We start from the raw sequence: 23,480 nt of genomic DNA, 5'->3' as shown, positions 1-23,480 counted from the left end.
GGACCCGTCAAAACTATAAAACGAAACGGTCTCAATGTGTATGAGGTAGATCTTCCACCTTTCATGGGAATTAGTTTCACATCCGATGTAGAGGATTTAGCTACTTTTCAGGGGACCACTGATACTTTGTTCGGCCCTTCGCCCACCCATCCTGATTCTCCATATTTATCCCTTGAACCATGGCCCATTCTCAACCCATTTTTCCAGCCTCTACGTCCCATACCTACCCGTCCCGACCCATTTTCTCAGCCTCTACCTCCCATATCTATCCTTCCCAACCCATTTTTTCAGCCTCTACGTCCCATACCTACCCGTCCCAACCCATGTTCCCAGCCTCTACCTCTCATACCTACCCGTCCCGACCCATCTTCCCAGCCTCTACCTCCCATACCTATCCTTCCCGACTCATTTTCCCAGCCTCTATCTCTCATACCTAACCTTCACACACCCAAAAAGGAAATAGAGGATATCCTGGACCATCAGATAGTTTCAACGTCAGACGGCGGGTTTCAGAAGTACATGGTTAAATGGAAGTCACGCCCAGCTTCAGACAGCACGTAGTTCACTGAGGAGGAGCTTCAGAGACTTGATCCTGACATCCTGGAGCGGTTCAGGAGTTTTATTTCGCCAGTGGCGAAATCTTTGCAGCCGGGGAGAATTGATGGGGACATCACGCGCACACGCGCACTCACGCCGCCCCCCTATGCACGTACGTATGTAGAAGGAGGACCCCACCATCGATCTGGCTCAATGACAACGTCCAGGGAGGGCCTCCTAGCTAGAAGCCAAGTTTTTGTTCAGAAAAGTGGCCCGATAGTCAAGAAAAGCCCACCATGGGATCTCATGATTGTGGCCCACTCGTCGGATTGGTTTTATATTTTAGGTTTTGCTTATTATTATTATTTAGAACATCGTGAACGCTTTAAATTTCCTTGTTTGGTTTTTATTTTAGTTTACTTCATCGCCAAGTAATAGGTGTCGCACATGGTGCGAGTTTTTAGGTATAGGGTTCTCCCTATAAATAGGCACCCTTTGTAGTTCTTTTCATTCATTGAAGTTAATAAAAAATTCCTGCTTTATTTTTCTGCTCTCTTCGTGAGTTGTGGAAGAATTCAAAAGTGGGTGCGAAGCCCTCCCTTTTTGAAGGGCTAACTACCGTGGTGCGAAGCCACATCGATCCCAATTCACCCCCATCTTCCATCATCTTTTTTTTCCATCATTCCCCACCATCCGTACTTCGACTTTGTCCTTTTGTTGCATCAGATTTCTTCATTGAAGCAGGTTTCCAGATTTCGGCCCGCAGGCGAGCTGAAACTTCGGCGGAGCACCACGCACAAACCGTACATCGGATCGAGCTGAAATTTGGAGGTTTTGAAGTCCATCCCTGGCCGACCAGGGCTAAGGTGGCCTTTTTCTGAATAGTGGGCTCTACACACGTGCGGCCGGGATCACAGGCACGTCCGTCTGGGCCATTGTTGTTGTCCACACGCGGGATCATCTTTTGGCTCAGGTTTTTATCCTCTTTTATCCTCTCATAGCCATTTTTTCATGAATCCTAACCCTATATTACATGATCCCTATTTGATTTGCCCCTTTTTATCACCTTAGGGTTCCTTGAATTGAAATTAGGGAATCCCTTGGATTAGGGACTGATTTTTATGCATGAGTAGTTGATTTTATTTCCCTTTGACATTGTTTGGTTTATAATTTTATTGGTCCAGTCCTAGCCTGTGTCGGCTTGGACCCGCATAGATTCCCCTTTTTAATTGAATGTTTGGATTTTCATGTGGGATGTGGAATTTGTGTGATTGTTTCTGAATTGGTGTGATCTAAGCCTGCAATCTTGCATATCATATTTAATTTTCCATGTCCTGCATCAGGTCGGCTACACAAATCCTGCTCCACCGTTGACTAAAGTTCAATCCTGTGATCTCACGTTTATTTCTGTAATTTTATCTAATCCATTTAAGTTAATTGATAGCATTTTACCAATTTTTTAGCTTTTGTGGCTTGCAACAATGCCTTAGGACCCGACTTATGAAAACCTGATTTGAGAAGATTCTCTCCCCAAAAGACACTCCTTAAGGGAACAATGCTTTAGGTGATTGTGAGCAAGAAGTCAATGACAGTTTCTAATCGAATTGGTTAAAACATCTGCCATCACTTTGTTGTGTCGGAAATTAATCAACTGAAAAAGTAATATTACACCAACAATTTTCCCAATCACTAGAAAAGTTTCAGCAACTTGCGCACATTGTTCAGGCATAACAAGATAGCTTTCGAAAACATTCATACAGGGTTTGGAAGGTCAGAAGAAGATGAGAATACATCCAAATTTGAAGAATCGATTGGCTTCTGGAGCATGCAGAAAACTGTGTAATAACCTCATTGATCAGAGAAACTGGCCAACAGTATTGACTGTGCATCTTGATGACATCCCTATGCTGTACCTAACTATTTCCTTTTGGGGGTTGAGACAAATTTTGTGAAGGATTGAGGATAGTTCCTAGAAAGTTTAAGTTCTATTTAATGGGAACTGGGAAGTCAGCAGTTTCTCTAGACAGTCAACCATTGCTTAAGATACCTGATGAAACAAAGGTAATTACAAAACTTAGGCCCACACAGGTAGATCACTTTTTATTATCCTCTCTCATTATCTACTTCTTCTTTTTTTCTTTTTTTTTTGTTGTAGAGATATCACAACAAATTTTTTTAACCAAAAGAATGGAGAAAATACAAAGAGGATGATGATGAGGAATCATCACATCCAAACAACAATGCTAAAAGTCCCAACAAACATCACGAGAATCTGACGGACAGTAATCAAAACGATTTAGAGCCCTGTCCAGGGGACCACCCTCAATTTGGACCTCCTAAACATCTTCTCGGGATAACAAGCAAGATCGCAAAAGCTCTATTATTTCTTTCAGCCCAAATCGACCACAAACTCAACACGAGGGAAACTCTCCCCAATATTTTCCTTTCAGGACCTCGACGTGACTTGTGCCACACCAGAAGGAAAGACCTGATAGATTGAGGCATAATCCAATAACAATAGAAAATCTGAAAATAATCTTCCTGTCCCATAGATGATCAATTGTGAACACTTTGTCATTTCGCACTAGGCACCAAAAGCAATGACCTTTTTTTTTAATATAACATGCGTCCAAGTCTTGCTTATTTCATGGTCCAGTAATTATGAATTAGGAAGCAGTCAAGTTACAACGATGATCAGTTCAATTCAGAACAATGACAAAATCACATAACACAACCTCATAAAATGGTTAGGTAAGAATCATTATAACCTTCAAAATAGAGAAATATTTATAATAAAAAAATCCTCAAAAGCAAACCTGGTCATAATGAAGGCTAGCCTTGTCAAAACGCTTGCGGGCTTCCTGCACAAACAAAAGGATCCTTACCATGTCATTACAAGTTTTTCTTCTCTCCTTTTTTAAGAGTTGAACTGATTTCATTGAAGAGAGACCAAAAGATTACAAGAGGGTAATGGAGAATCCTATATTAAGGCTTTGGAAACTAACACCTTTCGCCCCCCCACACACACACACACTAATATATGAGACAGGTGATGGAGAAATATAGGGACATGAAGGACTGCACGTGGCCTTTATTGACTTAGAAAAAGCATACAATAGGGTCCCTAGAGAATTAACCTGGTGGGTGTTGGGAAAGACATGTACGAGGGTGTGGTAAGATATGCGAGCACCACTAATGAAGCGACAGGTGAGTTCCCAATTATTGTAGGCTTACACCAGGGGTCAGCATTGAGCTCGTACCTTTTTGCATTGGTTATGGATGAGTTGATGAGGCATTTACACGAAGAAATCCCATGTGTATGTTAATGTTGTATGCAAATGACATATTTTTTATTGACAGGACAAGGGAGGGCAAAAACACAAAGCTACTGAGGGATGCTTTAGAATCCAATTAGCCGGACTAAAACAAAATACATGGAGTGCAATTTTACTAACAATAGAAATGAAAATGAGGAATTAGTTAAGATACCAAGTTCTCCAAAATGACCACTTTCGATGCCTTGGGTCTATAATTCATAAGAGTGGGGAGATTGACAAGGATGTTGCCCACAGAATTCAAGTGAGATGGAAGAAATGAAGATGTGCCTCTGGAGTCATTGTCGTGTACCACTTTAATTGAAAGTGAAATTTTATAAGATAGCTATAGGACAAGCCATGCTTTATGGGACAGAAGGTTGGGCAGTTTAAACACATCATGTTCATAGGACGAGTTTAGCTGACATGAGGATGTTGAGATGGATGGGTGGCAAGACGAGTAAGGATAGAATTAGAATGAATGCATTTGAGGGAACCTGGAACCTAGGAGTAGTACCCATAGGTAATAAGATGAGGGAAAGTAGATTTAGATGGTTCAATCATGTACTCAGAGACCAAGAACCACGCCGGTTAGGAGTGAGTTGGTACAAGTTGAAGGCACTGAAAGGGCAAGGGAAGGCCCAAAAAGACATGGATGGAGGTAGTAATAAAAGACTATGGTCAAAGTCAAACTGAAGGTCTGGCCCTTGATCGAGTGGAATGGCGGAACAGGATTCATGTAGCTGGCCCCAATTAATTGGGATAAGGCTTAGATGATGATGATGATCATACATATATGAGCAGGTCTCAAGTCCAACCAGTTGGACTAAAATTTTCATCCACACAGCAGATAAATTTCCAACCTTTCATGCGCGTCCATCATCCAACCCGTCCAATAGGTTATTTGCATCATGAGGATCACCTAGTGCAAAAATCAGTGACATCCACTCATTGAGTAGACATGCACACACGTGTGTGTGTGTGTGTGCAAGTACTGGAGAGAGAGTTGTGTATGTTCCTGTCCAGCAACATTAAGGGAGGATTTTTATGTTTATTTATTGTGTCCTTATCTCTTATTCTATTTACAGTGTTCTTATCTCTTACTCCTTTATGGTTCTCATTTATGTTCTTCTTTGTTGTAACCATCTATTGTTATAAATAAAGCACTGTAAGAGGGATAGATAATATATGTTCTCATCCTCCATCATTCAATCTCTTTCAGTTCTCTCTTCTATTTCTCTAATATGGTTTGTTTACATGGTATCATTTGTTAACATGGTGTCAAAGAGAGAATTATGCCATTATCTTCTTCATCATGCTACCACCACCGTCTTCGTCTCTAAAACATCAACGTGCCATCATCTCAACGCCACCATATAATTGATCTCCATGCCAACACTACAATCCAAACATCATGTAAACAATCCATTCTTCATCCAGACATTGTCTGGAAGGTGCTGTCCTCTTAGGGGTTTGATGTCCTCGAACCTTTTCTAGATTATCAATCCCATGATGACTAGGAAAGCAATAGTATAACAGTAATATCATGTCACCTATTGTAGATGATCCATCCCATGATGACTGGGAAAACAATAATCTTATCTTAATAATGTCTCGACGTATGCGGTAGATGAACCATCCTATGTTGACAGGGAAAGAGATAATCTAACAGTGATGTTGTGGGGCCTGCCATGGAAGATCCATCCAATGATGATTGGGAAAGTGACAATATAATAGTGATATTGTGGTCCCTGATGTAGATGATCATCCCAATGATGGCATGTTTTCCTATAGATGATCCATTTCATGATGAATAGCAAAGCAATAACCAAACAATTATGTTGTGTTGCGGTGCCTAATGTAGACATACCATGATGACTAGGAAAGCATTAATTTAACAGTGATGTCGCATTGTGCTCATCTTCATGATACTTGGGCAAGCTGGGCACATGGGATATCTATGCCCCAGCTTTAAGGAAAGTGCGTCTTCTCATTCTCCATCATTCAATCTCCTTCATTACTCTCAACTATTTCTCAAATATCACGTGTTAACATATATACAAGGAAATGATTCCACACAAACGTTTTCACCAAAATTGCAGTGAAAATATTGTGTGGGTCCTGCCATGATGTATCCATGACATCAGCCTGTCCATTAGATGAGCCTTGGCTCATTTGGCCAAGGACCCAACAATCAATCTGATACAAAACTCGGGTGTGCCGCACGGCAGGAAACAATTAAGGGGGGATGCACACCCTTTGTTTCAAAGAGGGCCCATCGTGTTGTGTTGATGACATCCAATCCATTCACTTAAAGTATCTACACCATATGAAGGGATCATGCGGCCATTAGGTAGTTTTGACACTCAGGTGGGCGCCACTTGAAATCAATGGTGGGCATCCCCTTTTTTCACTATTCCCTATTGTGTGGTCCACCTGAGTCACAGATCGGATTGATATTTTGGCCCATTTCGAAACAAGGGGTGATGCATATGATGGTCACAGTGGATGTCATGAACACATCATTGTGGGGCACACACATGACAATGAAAACGTGTTCATTGCAATTTCAATTAAAATGTTGCATTGAATCATTTCCCACACATATGTACACATGTATATGCATACATGTGTGTGTGTTTATGAATGTAAATGTATATATACATGTGTGTTCATACCAGTGTTCGAAGTATCGGTATCACTACAAGTTTCACTAGACGGGGATACGGAAACAATATCGATATCGTTGATAACTGAAAATGCGGGAAAACATGAGAAAAACGGTGGAATTTTCAGCAAAACTTTAGAAGATGTTAAAATGTACATACTTGCATATTTAGAAATTTGAATAAATAAATAAAAAGCAAAAAGGACCTTAAAAGCATGTGTTGTTGTAAATTATCAACAACACGTGATATTTCACTAAGAAATCATCAACAATCAGAAATGAAATGAAAGATTGGGATCTCAATATCGCCAAGTTGCGATATCACTAATATCGAGACATTATTAATATTATCAATGACAAATTGAACACTACATACAACCATGAGCCCATGACAAAAAAAAATCGAAATAAATTTTTTTCTAATTAACAAAATTTTGATGGTATCGATACATTGGCAATATTATGAAAATATCATTGATACACTTATGATCCAAGCATTGCCTAGAATTTACATAGTAAAAAAATATTGACGATACATTAGCGATATTGATGCATTGGCAATACAAGCAACACTTAGAATTTACATAATTGAAAATATTGGTGATTACATTAGCGGTATTGATACATTGGCGATACTTAGCAATACATTGCTACTACTTGGAATTTCGGATACTACCGGTGTTATTGGTATCGCTACCAGTGTTATCGGTATCGCTGAGCTGGAGATAAAGATAATATCGGAGATATTTCGAACACTGGTTCATACACACACACATGTGTGTGTGCATGAGTGTGTCTGTACATATGTATATGTATGTATATGTGTGTATGTGTGTGTTGAGATGAGAGAGAGAGAGAGAGAGAGAGAGAAGGTCGAAGTCCAACAAGTTAGACTATAAGCCACCATCCACTCAATGGATAACATCCAACTTGTCATGTACATGCAACATCCAACCCTTCCAATAGGTTGGCTCCAGTATAAGGAACACCTTGTGCAAAAATCAGCCACATCCACTCACCAGGTGGACCATGCCACAGAAAACAATGTCTATCTATGGATAATAAACAAACTACAAGAGTGATACACCTGATAAGTGGATGTGGCTATTTTTGTATGGGCAATCCTCACAATGGGGCCAACCTATTGGAGAAGTTGGATGTCATAGGCACATTACAGGTTGGAAGTTATATGTTGGGTGGACAGTAACTTATGGTCAAGTCAAACCGATTGGACTTGACCTTCTCGTGTGTGTGTGTGAGTGAGAGAGAGAGACAGAGACAGAGACAGAGAGAGAGACAGAAACTACTCCCTCAGGAATACACACACACACACACACACACACACACACACACAATAACAAAGAATGCTCGAAAGCCTCAACATATGAGAATAACATCAACTATGTCATTTTTTGTAGCATGAACATGCCTACAACCAGGCCTTTTTGTAACATGACACAAAAATCCTCCATCCACTTTTAACATTCTTTCCAATGACTCCAATTCCTTAAGAGATTTTAGGATAGATAGTGAAGGAACAGCCCGACAAAAATCCTCCATCCACTATTAACATTCTTTCAACAACTCCAATTCCAAAAGGGACGTTAAGATGGATAGCGGAGGGGTGACCCACCCATGAAGGTAAGATTTTTTACATAATTTTACACAACATCGCTGAGAAATGACTAGAAAAGCACGATAGATTACATTAACCAATAAGTGAGTTTCCAATTACTATAGGCCTACACCAAGGGCAAGCATTGAGCCTGTATGTTTTTGCATTGGTCATAAAAGCATTCCCAGTAAGAGATCCCATGGTGTGTGTTGTTGGCAGATGACAGTTTTGGTTGAAGAGACAAGGAAGGTGTAAATGTTAAGCAAGAACTATGGAGGTATTCTTAAAAATCTAAATGTTTTAAACCACTGAAATTTGACCAATACGAGATGGAAATATGGATTCCACAAGCTCTACAAACATGGAACATGGGATGAGAATTCAGAGCATTTCCTACATGTAGGAAAAGGAAAATGTAGTGATTGTAGTTTGCACTTCTTTTACAGCAGAGAAGTGTTATCCAAAGTGGCCCTAATTTCCCAATGTACTGATACTCTCAAACATAATCCCAAGATGATGCTAACTTCAAATAGATATTCCCAAAACATAATCCTAAGATAATGATAAACCAAAACATAATCTGCAAGATGATGATCTCTTAATATAGCAACCTACGTCTACCATACCTAGCAACTCCATGCACACCCCACCTATGCGTAATTATTCACGATTCTTATGCTAACAAAAATGCTCATTCTCACATCAACATTAAGCAGAAGGCATTCTATTGTTTCAGTGACTACATGTAGCTGCACTTACACATGCAAGAGCCTACGACTAATCCTCGGATGCATTATAACTTATAAGCCTCATAAAAAATCATTAGAAGGGTATTTTATTCACTAAATGTCCAAAACTTGAAATTTCAGAGTGGAGCATTCGTGTAACATACCTTGACATCATGCAAATCCATGTTGACAAATTGCAGTAATCTGTCATTTAGCATGTGTTCAACCTAACAAAACCATTTAAAATATTAGCCACACCAAGCACCTAGAAGACATAATTTAAGTCACAGATGATTTCATGAAAAGGAGTGGCAATTCGAAGTTTTATTGGGTCAAAGTTTGACATGAAATGAACAAGGATCAATCAACAAGCAAAACACAAGATACTGATGCATGGGAAAAGTCCGAACTGCTAGGGTTTCCTGCAAGAACATTAAAATAAAAGGAACAATTTGACTATCTTCAATTAAAGAAAAGACAGAATTACATAATCCTAAAGCAAAACAATCCATGGGCTCATATATTCCGTAATCCTAACATAAGTAACCAGATGAAGCTACAAGAAACAATCTGCCCCTAAAATCTCTAATTTACCTGAACCATCAACAAAAGATGAATACTGAATTCATCCACACCCCCTTCACTAAAACGAAGCTCCAAAAAAATAATATTTGCAACAATTGAATTTGAAGAAAAAACTTCAGCTCAGCTCAAGGAGATATACGACAAAGGCACAATGATCACACACCTTGAGAATGAAGTTCTACCTGTTGGAAAGAAACTCGGATACAATCTGCAATTTGGCTTCTTCTCCTTGAATGGTGAAATACTTTTTTGCCAATAAATTGATTTTGCTTCTACCAGAACTTAATATCATAAAAACCTTTTCTGATACCATGTGACAGTCTTAAAGGGTCTATTATTTCCTTGATTTGATTAATAGAATGAATAGAAAGTTACAGTACTAATCCGGCCTATCTAGGAAGATTCTAGAAATCTTCTCAAGCATCTAGAGAGATCCTAAAATCTTCCCAAGCTTATCTAGAGATATCCTAGAAATATTATTAAGCTTAGTGCTTATCTAAATAGATCCAAGAGATCATTTCACGTCAATAAAAAAGATTCACTAACAAGGAGGCTTCTAGAATAACAGATTACAACGATACCTTCATAGTATATAGAGATTACAAGAATACACATAGCACTTACATCATCCTTGGTACGTTACCCTCTGATCATGCTTGGTCCGGTCTTTGAGAACCGCATAACTCTTCCTAGAACATTCCATGACATGAACCTCTCAAATCCAGCATTACAATAATACACTCCCATAGCACATCCATCATCCTCGGTGAGTTACCCTCTGAGCATGCTTGGTCAATGGGGTCCTTGAGAACCTATAACTCATTTTTGTGAGAACGTCCTGGCATGAACCTTTCAAATTCAGAAATTTTTTCAACTTAGGAACTCCAACTTTCTCATTGAAACCTTCGTTTCTAGCAGCTCCATCTTCACAGCCAGGAAAACTAGGTCATACAATATGGGTTCTTTTACCAAACTGGTCCATATCCCATATCAATCCAGTATCTCATATAGGTCCATCATCCCCTATGGACCCTCTCTCCACTTCAACTCAATTCTATCTCCAAATAATGTAGGAAAAAATTTCATCAGCAAACAAGCAAGTTGTTTATTGCTGCAGTATCTGACATGAACCACAGCTCAAAGATGAGACTGATTGATCAACCACTTGAATCTTAAGTACAGAAGAACTAAGATGAACAATGTAGGAAGAGATCTATTGATTCTAGATCTCCTTTCAACGAGATTATCTGGGAGGACACCCAAAGACATTCTTTTTTACTCATTTGACCCACTCATGTACTATGGAGTTACACACCAAAAGAGCAACTGGTTTTTCTTTCTTTATTTTTCTTAGAAGACATGATTTTCTGTTTTTGTTTATTTTTCTACCAAATAGATTTTAAATGCGAAACATGAATGCCTTTCACTTTCCCATCTTGTTTCCTAAGGACCTATTTGGATTCATGGAAAAAAAACATACTAAGAAAATCTCATTTCCATGTAAACAACACTTCCAGGAAATGCATGGAAATGAAAACATGTTTCTGCTGTTTGGTTTGATAGGTGCATTTCCAGGGAGATTTGATTTTTATTTCTTTCCCATTTATTGTTTGGTAGGTTATTCAGAAGGGGAAAATTTTGGGGGTTGGACTAATATTTGAAATAATGAGACCTAGTAAGGCTAGGATCTACAGAAAATCGTGATTTTAAGGGATTAGGTCATCCATGGTTAAGCGCATCAACCCGGAGCCAATAACCATGGGCGCCACTTGAACAAACACCCTTCAATAGCTGGCATGCATCCATAGGTACATCTACAAGCAGCTGCACGTGCCAACTTGGCATATGTGTGGCCCTATCAATCCAACAGTTCAAATCCAATAACCATGGGCCCTACTTGCACAAAGACCCATCCACAAGAAATAGCTCCTGACAACTTGGCACATAGCTGCACATACCAACTTCGCACACCTATGGAACATTGGACTGGGCATCAAGTGTGGCCCACCATGACATTCTGAAAATAAGATTGTTAAAACTGTGGGAACCTGTCAGATTGTCCAAACACTGAGGCCTGCTGTGGATGAAGCATAAAGTGAAGAAGAAGAACATTTGTTTTGTCCATCTGCCATTTTGGGATTTATGATGTTTCCCATCTTTTTTTATGGTAAATTCATTACATAGAAAGGGAAAACAACAATACAAAAAAAGAACAGAGAAACCCCCAATTTACAAATCACCCAACCTACCACATCAAAAAAGCTTCTATCTCTTCTAACTTCCATCCCTTGAAAAAGGGAATTTCAGCATCCTGTGCCAAAATGGGGCCTTCGATTCTGTGAAAAAATTATTCCCATTCTCCAATTTACTAGAAAAGATTCTGCAATTTATTTCCTTCCAAATATTGACCAGATTGAAGCCAAAAACCCTCTCTCCATGGTGCTACTCTTTTTCTTTTTTCTTTTTTGTTTGGTAACGACCCTCTTGCAAGCCAACATAGTAGATCTACCAACACTAGCATCACCCAAATCACACCGAAAAGCTCTAGCACCCGCCTCCATATGCATACTGCCGTTGAGCAATGCACTAGGAGATGGATTATTTGTTTCCTCATCCCTCAAATACAATACAGGCATTTCTTTTCATCATACTCCTTTTTGTGAAGCCTGTCTGCAGTGAGTAGCTTTGCTTTGCTTTCCTTTTACCCGCAATCCAACCAAAGGTGACCAGCTTTGGCGGGCCCAGGAAAACATCAGATTTGAGATACCAGCCTATAGAGAGATAGGCCCCATCACTGCTGTACCTATTGTAACAGGATTTGACCGAGAAAACTCCATTTGATTCATCATTCCATAACCAAGTATCTTTCTTTCCTGATTCAAATGAACACAACTGCATCTTTTCCTGGAAGCAAGCAAATTCTTCAATTTCCACATCCAAAAGATTCTGGCTGAAACTTGAATCCCACACCAATCCTCTGTCTCTTGAAACATGATGCTATGCATATGTTCTTGACAGATTAAATATTGAAGACCAGCAATACACTTCAGAAAGGGGAACCTCTCCATACCATGGATCTTCCCAAAAAAAATTCTAGATCCTTCGCCTACTACAAAAGAAACTCAGTTTTAAAAAAAAAAATTTCCTCCCATCACTGCTTTCCAAAATCCCAATGCCTTATCCATTCTCCCATCGCTGCTTTCCAAACACCCTATGCCTCATATAAGGAGAGTTCTTTAATAGACCAACCTCCCTCTTGAGTATTGTACTTCAAATAACTCCTTTCCATAGCGGATTATCTTCACCCCCAAACCTCCAAAGCCATTTCCCAATCAGCACGATATTAACAACACCTACAAGATGATGCAGGACCAATGCATGAACTAAGTAACATGTGAGATCAAATAACCGAATTAAGATATTTAACAAAAAAACACAAACGTCGCTATATTCATCACAAATATCATTAAATCAAAAGAAAATCATGCATAATCCTGACCTAAGCTACCAACATCGTAACACAGGACCATTAATAAAAATAAACTAGGATCTAATGGATGTAGGGACATCCAATTAGCATAAGGTATAATCTATTTCAAAATAGGAAACCTAATACAACCTAGGTTGAAAATTAGGGTTTGGGAAATTTGGGAAAGTAGGAAAATTGAGAATTTTAGGTTCAAGTTTAGGGTTTGGATTACGGATAGGCATAGGAAAGTTGGGTTTGGTAGAAGACGAAGATTTTGGATGGGAGAATTAAGAATCTGAAGGAAATACCTGGATGGAAAAGAAAAAAAGAAGACAATGTAGGGATAGATGGAGACATCGCGCCTCTATTGATGAAGATTAGCCTCACACCAATCTTCCTTTCAAATCACATGGAAGTATCTTCAAATCGCATGAAGATGGGAGAAGAAAGCAAGAGTTTTTCTCTTCTTTTTTTTTATCACAAAATTTAATAAAGGAGAGGTCACACACCCTCCTCTTTTTATAAATCCAAGAAGTTTCAAAAATTAAAAAAATCCCCATGTCTTGTGAACTTTAACGAAAATAACCCTAGTCTAAATAAAATCAACTAAAACAGTCATAATGTGTCCAAATATAAAATAATCAAAAACTAAATACTAAAATATGATAAAATCTAAAACTGATGTGGACAATCAACGATCAATGGCCCAATCATGTGATCCATGCGATCCAATGGCCCAATCGTCGCGTCCTTCTGATCCAACAGTCTAGATCACTCCATAAAGCAGCCTATGTGCATCTTCCCAGTGTGGGGTCTTCCAGATGCTCGCACATGCACATGGGGTCTTCAGCACGATCACGGGTACTCGCCTAGCCATCAGGAAATCGGCACGGCCCGCTTCCTCCTCTGATACATACGTAAGGGTATACGTGACGTGATGTCCTCATCACCTTCATATCTGATACCCACCCACCCCCCCCCCCCCCCAAAAAAAATAAAATAAAATAAACTTTTGCATGCCACCTTCTAATTCACCGAGTGAATTTTCATTTCTTTTCCTCATCCCCTTCACAAATAAAGTCCCTATGGAGCTTCTTTATTCTCCGCATGACACTTGCTACACACTTAAAAAATGACATAAAAACACATGCAAATTTAAAAGTGCTGCCTTTGTGGACCCCCCCCCCCCCCCCCCATATACAGATGCCTGCACTTCCACGCCAACAGTTTCCTTTCAATCCGCCCTCGTGGTCCCATAACCTTTTAGCAGGTTTGTTGATGCACAATGGTTAGCCAAGGTAAGACGTCAGAGGACTTCCCGCTTTGCAACCAAATATATTCGCCAATTCCTACACGCCTTCTAAACTTAATTAAACCCCTATTATCTTACTTTTCTGAAGATTGACCTTCTAACCAGATACTATTTGAAACCATGCTACACCTTCCCCCTATTCAACTCATAAAAGAGCAATGTATCATAGGCATACTGAAGATACGATACATGAATCTCGGCCCTATTGGGAAACAACACCCCTTTCCCTTCTATGTTCAAATCAATGGAATTAGCAACATAAAATATTTAAAGGATGAAAATCACTTCTGACACAAACAAGCAAATCATCAAGCATGTAGGATACAAGAGACACCACAATTTTCTTACGTGGAAAACCCTCCGATGTGAAGGGGAAAAATACAAGACCTAGTCTAGCACAGATCCACTATAATAATAATAATTGAAGTACAATCATCAAGAGACCTCTCTTGGATACCCAAACTACATCACCCAATGGTGGATTACAAGCAACAATGAAAGAAAAGAATTTCTCACCAATTAGAGATTGTAGAAAACCCCCAACACAACCCTTGGAGAAGACAATAGAAGTGTAACACCCCAAACTTTTCAATACCCGAGTATTGAAAGTTCTCAAGTGTTACCATGAAATGTAACTTAATATGTACATGTGTACGATACCAATCTAGTTATCCTAACCTTACATCTATTCTCCAACGTGAATTTGACCGTGGAGAATGATCTTCATCCATAGATTAAGCCATCCGACTATTGATTTTAAGACAAGATCATCACATGTCCAAGTATTCCCACTTATCCATCATAACCAACAGTTCAGCCAACTATCCACCGATACGTAAAGATATTTGACCGTCCACTTTGAGTTTGGACCACCCGATCATAGTAAACTAACTACCTAATATCTGCATCCGCTCGTACACATATCAAATTGAGATTCTGATCCGTTCATCTTGTACACCACCTATGAATATGCTCAACCCACCATCAAAACTATAATCTGAGAAACCTACACATGTGAACAAGTCACTTGAATCTAACGATATACATGTTCTGCCTCTTGATCACTCCAAAAACCCACTTATGATCATCTGTTTACAAAACTGACAGTACACCCACTTCCATAATCAGAGTATCAACCATCAAGTATTCTTATTTTTAGCATGTCATCTAACCGTCCATCGTATTTAGATCCCCCAAACGGACCATCGGAATATTAGGATAATTTAGTTATTATGAAGATCTTAGGTTATATGTCTAAACCACTGGGTAATGTTTCAATTAGATGTGTGTAACCTTAGTCCTAAAGCACGGAGTGTGTTAGTCATTCAAAAGAGCATCTTGGACATCCTTGGGAGATCGGGACCCAAACTGGACCGATAGAAAGAGCACGAAAAATGATGAATGCCCGCCAAATTTCAAGACCTTCGGACGGCGCATTTCAACGTAATGGACGTCGGAAGCTGGTTGAGAAATGGATGGCAAGATTGTAAATACTCAATGCCATTGCATGCCACCATTGATGCTCGATCATACCATATGGCCCACCCGATCAACGGACCTATTCCATTGTTTGCCCTTATCCTACCAGGGCGTGTCAAACGCAATGAACAAAGCGGATCATGCAACTACAAACAGTACAAAGGACTCAACACAAAAGAATTCAATTTATGTGAAATTACAAATGTCACAGCAAACACGTCTCACGTAAGGAGGTTTTAACGGTGTGAGCCACTCACACACTTGTTGAATTTGTAGCCACCAAATACTTGGATTAGCTCCATCTTTTTGCCCATGGTCCATCATGACCCTACAAAACCAATGGAGTGGATTTCTCAAAGAATCATCACAAGTGGACCCCAATGGTCCGTAAAAATCAGCCAAAGTGGAAGCTTCAGCCGCCGTAAACTATGGCCAATAAAAATGGTGCGAAAGATGGGAGATCCTTATTAGAAACTCCCTACTCTGATGCAATCTTCACCATCCAAATTCCACCCAAATAGGTTCCGAAACCAACATGGAACCTCAGAGAGCGGAGGGAATCCCACATGCCGCAGAATCGTCGAAAGATGAAAGGATCGTTGTAATCTCGTACAAGAAACCACCACCGCTCGGATGTAATGAACCCACCAAACGAACTCCTTTCTACCAAATCCAAACCACCCCAAACTCCAACAAGAAGATTCCGATCCAAACAAGGAGTCCAGAAAGAATGGGAACACCGAGATTGTTGGGTTTCTTTTCGTAAATTCGGATTTAAATCCCGTATAGAAAAATGTCACTCCAACTTCCACGGGCAGGACGACCAGCACTTGGAACCTGGCTCCAATCCGAGCTGTCCAAACTTCGGTGAGGAGGTTTCCGACCCCTCCCAAGTCGGCGGAAAAGGAAGGAAAGGAGTGGAGGGAATGTGGCGTTCAGCCGTTTTCCACGGAGACGAACCGCAGCACGTGAAAGCTGCGTTCCCGTAAACTATTCCGCAAGAGCATCCGGACCACAGATCTGGTGGGCCAGAGAACATTGGACGGCGATCCCAGACCGTCCAGAAGAACTGGTTCGGGGAAAGATGGCCTAGGGACAAATCCACCATTGAAGCAGGGCCATCTCCTTTGACCAATCACTGGACGTTCTTGCATCCAAGAACAAAATTGCAACCACCCGTCTGCTGGCCCTTCAAACAAGAAGTTACCCAGTATGTTAGGAGAAGTAGAGTGCTAAACCCACGTGATAGTTCGAAAGACACGTAGATCAACTCGGAACTCACGTGTGTAAACAGGGTGCGCAAGGCATGTCTTACTGGAACGGGTTTCTTCCTCCCGCTGGAAACATGTCAGAAAATCTATAAAAGCCTGAGACATGGGGTAGGGGAAGAATCATTCAATCCACACACCAGGAGAGAGAGAAAGAAAGAAAAGGAAAAGACCGACTGCTGAAGTGCTTCCCATCGGTCCAGCCGGTCATGATACAAAAACGAGAGGTGAAGTAACCACCTTTTGAAATCTTCCACGAGAACTATATTCCATGTTCCATGTTTTACTTATTCCTTCCAAGATTACATCTAAATCTCCTCTCTTACGATTGTAGTAAAAGCTAGGTTTAAATCTTGGACTAACTTTAACTTGAGCCGATCATATGACCTATTTTTCAACCTAAGAAACATGCTAATCATGCTAGAGTTGGGTACGATATTGCAAATCTAGCAACATTAGAGTGGGATCGAACTAAGAGGTAAGGAATTCCTTTAAGCTTACATTAATTTGAGTTGATATGACTGATCTTGTTTTTACATGCTTCTATATTACTGTGAATCCTCCATGCAATTGATTGATTTACCATTATCAATTACTTATCCTTTGAAAATTATAGTTAAGGTATGATTTTAATTATGCGTGATCTTTATGAATTTATGTGAGGCGATGGATACAAGCACTGCCCTTTGCAAAGTTTGAGAGCGACGCGTGCTTCCCCTCTATATTGAGTTGGCCTTTTGCTCATCTCCCCTTATTCTTGTTGATTTAGCTTATTTGCTACTCTTCTCTTTTATTAAGATAGCTTAACGCTGCTTTTCTCCTTTATTAGGTTAGCCTTGTGCTACCTCCCTTTATGGCTTGGGCATGTGTCTTGAAATTCCAAAACTCTCATGGTTCAATTTATTTCCCCTCTGATGCAAGTGATGTGTTTGAAGTCCCACAACTAATGATTCAAATATTTTATCGTGGGGCATAATGCGCTCTGGGTAGTGACCTTCTTGGTCAATACGTAATTCCATGAATTTTAGGTAGTGGTACACAAATCAATGTAAGTAATTCGCAATGCGTATTACATCACTTCTGGGATTGGATGTCGTAAATAGTCGCTCCATGAACAAATCGTGTCATGTAATTCATCTGATTTATGTGTTGTGCCGTTTCGAGATGTTCACGTAAATCCACGGTAGCGTTAGACACGCCGACGAATCTCCGTAGTGTGAGAATGCGGGGCGAGCCGGGTTTTCTATGAATTATATTCCACATTCTGATGATCACTACGTATGATGAGTCGTACACACTTTGCTAGGCATGCATTCATATATATTGGTTGCGCATACCGATAGCACTCGTGGTGGAGTACGAGACATATCGGAACTCTTACATTACTTTTATGAATCTTTTGAATTATCGTTAATCTTAAAGGATAACCATCACTATGAGTAGGGCATTGACCCTCTCCAACCATACAGATATTGCAGGTGAATTACAGGTTGATAATACGGCCGATAATCATTCTATGGAAGATTCTTTCGAAATGAAAAGAAAAAGGACAGCACCACGAATTGTTTTATTTATTTTCCGCTGAAAACTTTGATAATGTAATAAGCTCCCATTAACAGGGCATTAAAGACTTATTTGTATGCTCTTTGCTCTGATAGAATAATAAATACAATCAATTTTATTCTCGTGAATGGTTACCTTCGTGAATGTAATTGAATGTGATCTAAATAAAAATTAATAATAATAAGGTGAGATTTTTAAGCATCCAAATCTTTACGTTATTAACACCTGGATTTCTCGGGCACGAGTATATACTCAAGCCATGAAAATTCAGGATGTTACACGAAGAAACCAGCATTGTGGATGGAGCTTCACGAACTCGGATGCGAATATTTCGGTGGTAGAAGGCTTTTGTTCTCCTCTTCTACAAAACCCCTTCTCCCTTCTTCTTTCTTCTCTTTTTCTCCAAGAAAGAAAAGTCCCTCTGTGTTGTTAGAACTCTCTCTAAACAAAAAATCATCTCTCCTTTTAGTTTGCTTGGCCAAAAGACCAAAATACCCCCACACACACATGTAACAATAAAAGGCTATTTAAGCCACACATGAGGAGGGACCCCCAACAGTCTCTTCCTAACAGGAAGTTGCTTATCATACCCACCAATAACGCCCTATCCAACATCCAACCTAGAGCCTCTGCTATCACAACAAATAGATACAAGGAGAGAGGGTAACCTTGTTGTATGCCCTGTGAACCTTTGAAGAAATCATTCGAATGTCCATTAATCATAATTGAATGAAAGCCAAACTACCTTTTCTCTTTCTAATTGCTTAGAAAGTAAAAGTAAAACTAACTTGATTACCTGAGTTTCCAAGTGAACTCCCCAGACTAACAAATCATGTCCAAGTCATGAATTTGCCAGCTACAAGCGAACCAAATGAAGGAACCTAATCAGTGGACCATTGTGCCACATGGAAAAAATTTTAGAGGGGGCACAAGATAATTAGACCATGTAGTAGGCAAAGGTTAGAAAACCAATACATAAAAAGTGGCATTAGAAATCCAACAACCGAGTCAAACTTGATTTTGCCAACCGCAAGGAAAGTTGAAATTTTAAAAGGGCCGATTCAACAACAATGGAAAAGGAAATGTGGAAGTAAAATAGAAACACAAAAAAAAAAAAAAAAAAAAAAAAAAAAAGGATATCAGCAATGTGTTTCCCTTACAAATGTACAAGGGAAACAATTCCAATGTCCAATTAACAAATGCACCCTTATAACCTTCTTCTAATTATATTATTTTGGTTGTCTTTCTCTAAGTATTGTTACTGAGTGACAGTATTTAAATAAAATAAATTAAATTAAACTAAATTTTAAATTTTAAAAAAAAAAAATTTAAGCAAAAGCAAAAGCAAACACATTATCTTATAATAAGCAACATATGATTTACTTACAAGGTTACTGTAGTGGTTTCCATCGTAAAATGAGAAAATGATGTTTACCTGAGACCGAAGGACTTCCTTGTAAGTGCCTATTTCTCTCAAAGCGATAGTAAATTTGCTCATAACAGGCCCTAAGACAACATGAATTTCATCAATATCACTAGAAAGCAAAAGAAACAACATATTAATTAGACTTGTCATGTATATAATTAACAAACCAAATATAATGTACCCAGTGGTAGCCACATATGACTGCTCTCCACTTTGTGCGCTATGTAAACAAGAGGTTTGCTGATCCCACGTGTATATAGGCCAGCCCCATACGTGCCTCCACATGTGTTGACATGGCACATGTGTGCAAGATCCAGACCATCCAATGGATGGACAACAATGTGTCAAGCCCTTTCCCAACAATCAGGCCAGTCCATTTATCAGGTGAGGCATACAAGTTGGACATGGATTTTTTATTTTAATTTTTTAAGAGAGAGGAAACTCAAATATTACTAAAAGAAAATAAGGTTTATAAAAATAAAATTTAAAAATAAAATAAAAAATAAAAAAAAAGAGGGAACAATGATGACAGGTCATCAAGCCCATTACAAGAGATTCTCTCAGGGACACTTCAATTTGATGTTGACAACAACCTATGATAACTTTAAGACCTGCCACCAATTAACAACTCTGACCCTTGCTCCTGGGAAGGCAACTTCCATACTGAGCTCTGTTGCAAAATGTTCCATCATTCCACTTCTTCCAAAGGGACCATAGAGTCTGCAACAGAGATAAACGCCAAAGGGATTTTCGCTTTTTTCCTGTGCAATGCCCATGCTGAGACTTATGAAAATCACCCCTGGCACACATGCAATTCCAAAAAGGTTGAAAAAGCTTTGCCCACACTACAAGTGGGAAATTACATTGCAAAAACAGGTTCTTCACTGTTTCCTTATTCTGAAGACACAGAATACACATGTTAGCCATGTTTATATTCCCCATATTAATGTTAAGCACTTGATATTTCCCACTCAAACTAAAAGGGAAATTTTATAGGATAGTTATGAGACCAGCCATGCTTTATGGGACAGAACGTTGGGCAGTTAAAGAACAACATGTCCATATGATGTGTAGCTGAAATGAGGATGTTGAGATGGATGGTAGCAAGACGAGGAAGGAAAGAAATAGAAATGAATGCATTCGAGGGAACTTAGGAGTAGCACCAATAGGTAATAAGATGAGGGAAAGTAGACTTCGATGGTTTGGTCATGTGCAATAGAGACCAAGAACTTACATGGTTAGGAGTGAGTTGGAACAAATTGAAGGCTCTAAAAGGGCAAGGTTAAGGCCCCAAAAGGATTTTTTTAAAGGGTAATGGAAAATTTGAAAGGAATACAGAGGAAAAAGAGAAAAAAGCAGATTACATCCCAATGGACGACTTAACAATGTCAAGATCAACATTTGCAGCAGCCGCCCACTCCAAAATAAAAGTTTTGATGTTCAGCAGTAAGGAAACCAAAGATCCCGCCGTATCCTGGAAAAATCTCCTATTCCACTCCCCCCAGATGGACCACCAGATAGCCAGAAGAATCAGATTCCAAACAGGACTCCTCTTTTTGCAAGGCCCATTGCCAGACCATGCCCACAGCATATCCGAAGCTGACTTAGGCATAACCCAACACATGCCAAATCTGGACAAAAAGAAAGCCCACACTTTCGCCGTAAAAGGATAGCTGAGGAAAAGGTGGTCAACAGATTCCATGTCAGATTCACATAAACAGAACATGTTGGGGATTGCAAGAGCCCGACTTTGGAGATTATCAATTGTGAGCACTTTGTTTCTGCCTACTAGCCATAGGAATTCCGACACCTTTGGAGGAGCCCCGAATTGCCAGAAATGGAAAGGAAAAGCTCCATGAGGAGATTGGAGAGCTGACAAGGAATCATAAAAGGAACTAACCTTGAACATCCCCGAAGGGTGCCGGGACCACACGAAGGAGTTGGGATCTTCTGATGGGATGACAAACTGAAGGCGCACTAGCAGCGCTTGAAGCTCCTCCATCTCAATCTCGGTGAGGAATCTCCTACATGGGGGCACCCACTTAACCACCGCACCTGACATAGTGAAACAGTCCTCTACTTCGAGCTTAGTGGAGGTCGCAAGGTTAGCCAAGCGAGGGTAATCCATCTCCAAAGGCATGTTCCCTAGCCACGAGTCTTTACAAAAGTTGATCCTTGCACCATTTCCTAGAGAGAAAGTGATCCCGTCCCAAAAGTTCCTTCTAATCGCCATCATAGATCTCCAAATATAAGAGGATCTGTAAAGAGAGGAATGTTTGATTTCCCATCCCCCATCCTTAAGACCATATTTAACCACAATGATGTTCCACCAAAGAGTCCTCTCCTTTGAAGCAAATCTCCACAGCCATTTACACCCCCCTTCCCTCGGTTGTCAGCCTACACACTTCTTTACACTTTAGCAGGTGCATTTTCAACTTTTCTGCCGAACCTTTCCAAATGAAGTCCCTACGAAGCCAAGCCAATCTCACAATCACCAACTTGGGATAATTAAAAAGCGACTGAAGTGCAATGGCAGATTGGATAGCGCTGTTTTAATCAACGTCAAGCGGCCTCCCAAGGAAAGGGAGCGGCCCTTCCACTTAGAAAGCATACTATCCACCCACTCAAACACTTTGTCCCAAAGTTACTTCGCGAGCTTGCCAATGCAAAGAGGGAGACCAAGATTTGTGGTCCGGAATGAACTAACCTTGCAGCTGAACACTGCTGCCAGCCTTTGGAGCTCTTCAGCCTGAACGTGAATACCCAACATCTCACTTTTGCTAATGTTGACATTGAGACCCGATACCACTTCAAAACATGCCACAATTTTGCGAAGATTGTCCCTCGCAATCATATCAACATCATAGAAAATGATAGTATCGTCTGCAAACTGAAGATGCGAAACTTGAACGGAAGAGGGAGCCACCTTAAAGCCGTTAAGGAGATCAGCTTCTTGCCTTTTAGACAACAGCCAGCTAAAAGCTTCAGCAATCACCAGAAAGAGATAAGGAGATAGATGTTCTCCTTGGCAGAGGCCCCTTGATGACTTGAAGAACCCTTTGGGGGAACCATTAACAAGGATAGAGAAAGAGGATGAGCCGACGCATGTGCGGATCCAACTTCTCCATTTACCTCCACACCCAAGTTCACCCAACATGTAATCCAGGAAGTCCCAATCGACGTGGTCATAAGCATTCTCCACATCCAACTTACACACTATTCCTGGCTTTTTCTCTCTAAATCTCGAGTCTATGCACTCGTAAGCGACGAGAGCATTGTCTAGGATTCGTCTTCCTAAGATGAAGGCCCCTAGAGTTTCAGAAATGACAGAACCCAAAGCCTGACATAACCGCGTAGAGAGGATCTTGGCTAAGATTTTCTATGGGCTGCCGATTAGGCTAATAGGTGGAAAGTCATTTAACCCCTCAGCCCCTTCTACTTTGGGGATGAGTGCTATGAATGTAGCACCAAGCATCATCGGGAGGATACCTTTCTTCAAAAAATTCTGATATAAAA

At 40.1% G+C, this 23,480-nt stretch overlaps 1 protein-coding gene across 8 annotated transcripts in view; it reads right to left on the bottom strand.

The window, feature by feature from the left end:
• Positions 1–23,480, bottom strand: part of LOC131246637 (ADP-ribosylation factor GTPase-activating protein AGD3-like) — a 74,604-nt gene that overhangs the window by 36,623 nt on the left and 14,501 nt on the right. For 4 of the 8 annotated variants that reach the window (XM_058246971.1, XM_058246964.1, XM_058246965.1 and 1 more), the window contains 3 exons: positions 19,974–20,044; positions 9,027–9,089; positions 3,354–3,398 (listed from right to left, as the gene is read on the bottom strand). In XM_058246971.1, the coding sequence (XP_058102954.1) occupies positions 3,354–3,398; positions 9,027–9,089; positions 19,974–20,044 (179 nt within the window). Of the gene's footprint in view, positions 1–3,353; positions 3,399–9,026; positions 9,090–19,973; positions 20,045–23,480 lie in introns of those variants that run through there. The other 4 variants (XM_058246967.1, XM_058246970.1, XM_058246966.1 and 1 more) reach the window with 3 other exon arrangements.

Source organism: Magnolia sinica, chromosome 5 (assembly GCF_029962835.1).
Source record: "Magnolia sinica isolate HGM2019 chromosome 5, MsV1, whole genome shotgun sequence".
NCBI lineage: Eukaryota > Viridiplantae > Streptophyta > Magnoliopsida > Magnoliales > Magnoliaceae > Magnolia > Magnolia sinica.
The sequence above is the reverse complement of the archived record's forward strand: the minus strand, read 5'-3'. Positions and strand labels throughout refer to the sequence as shown.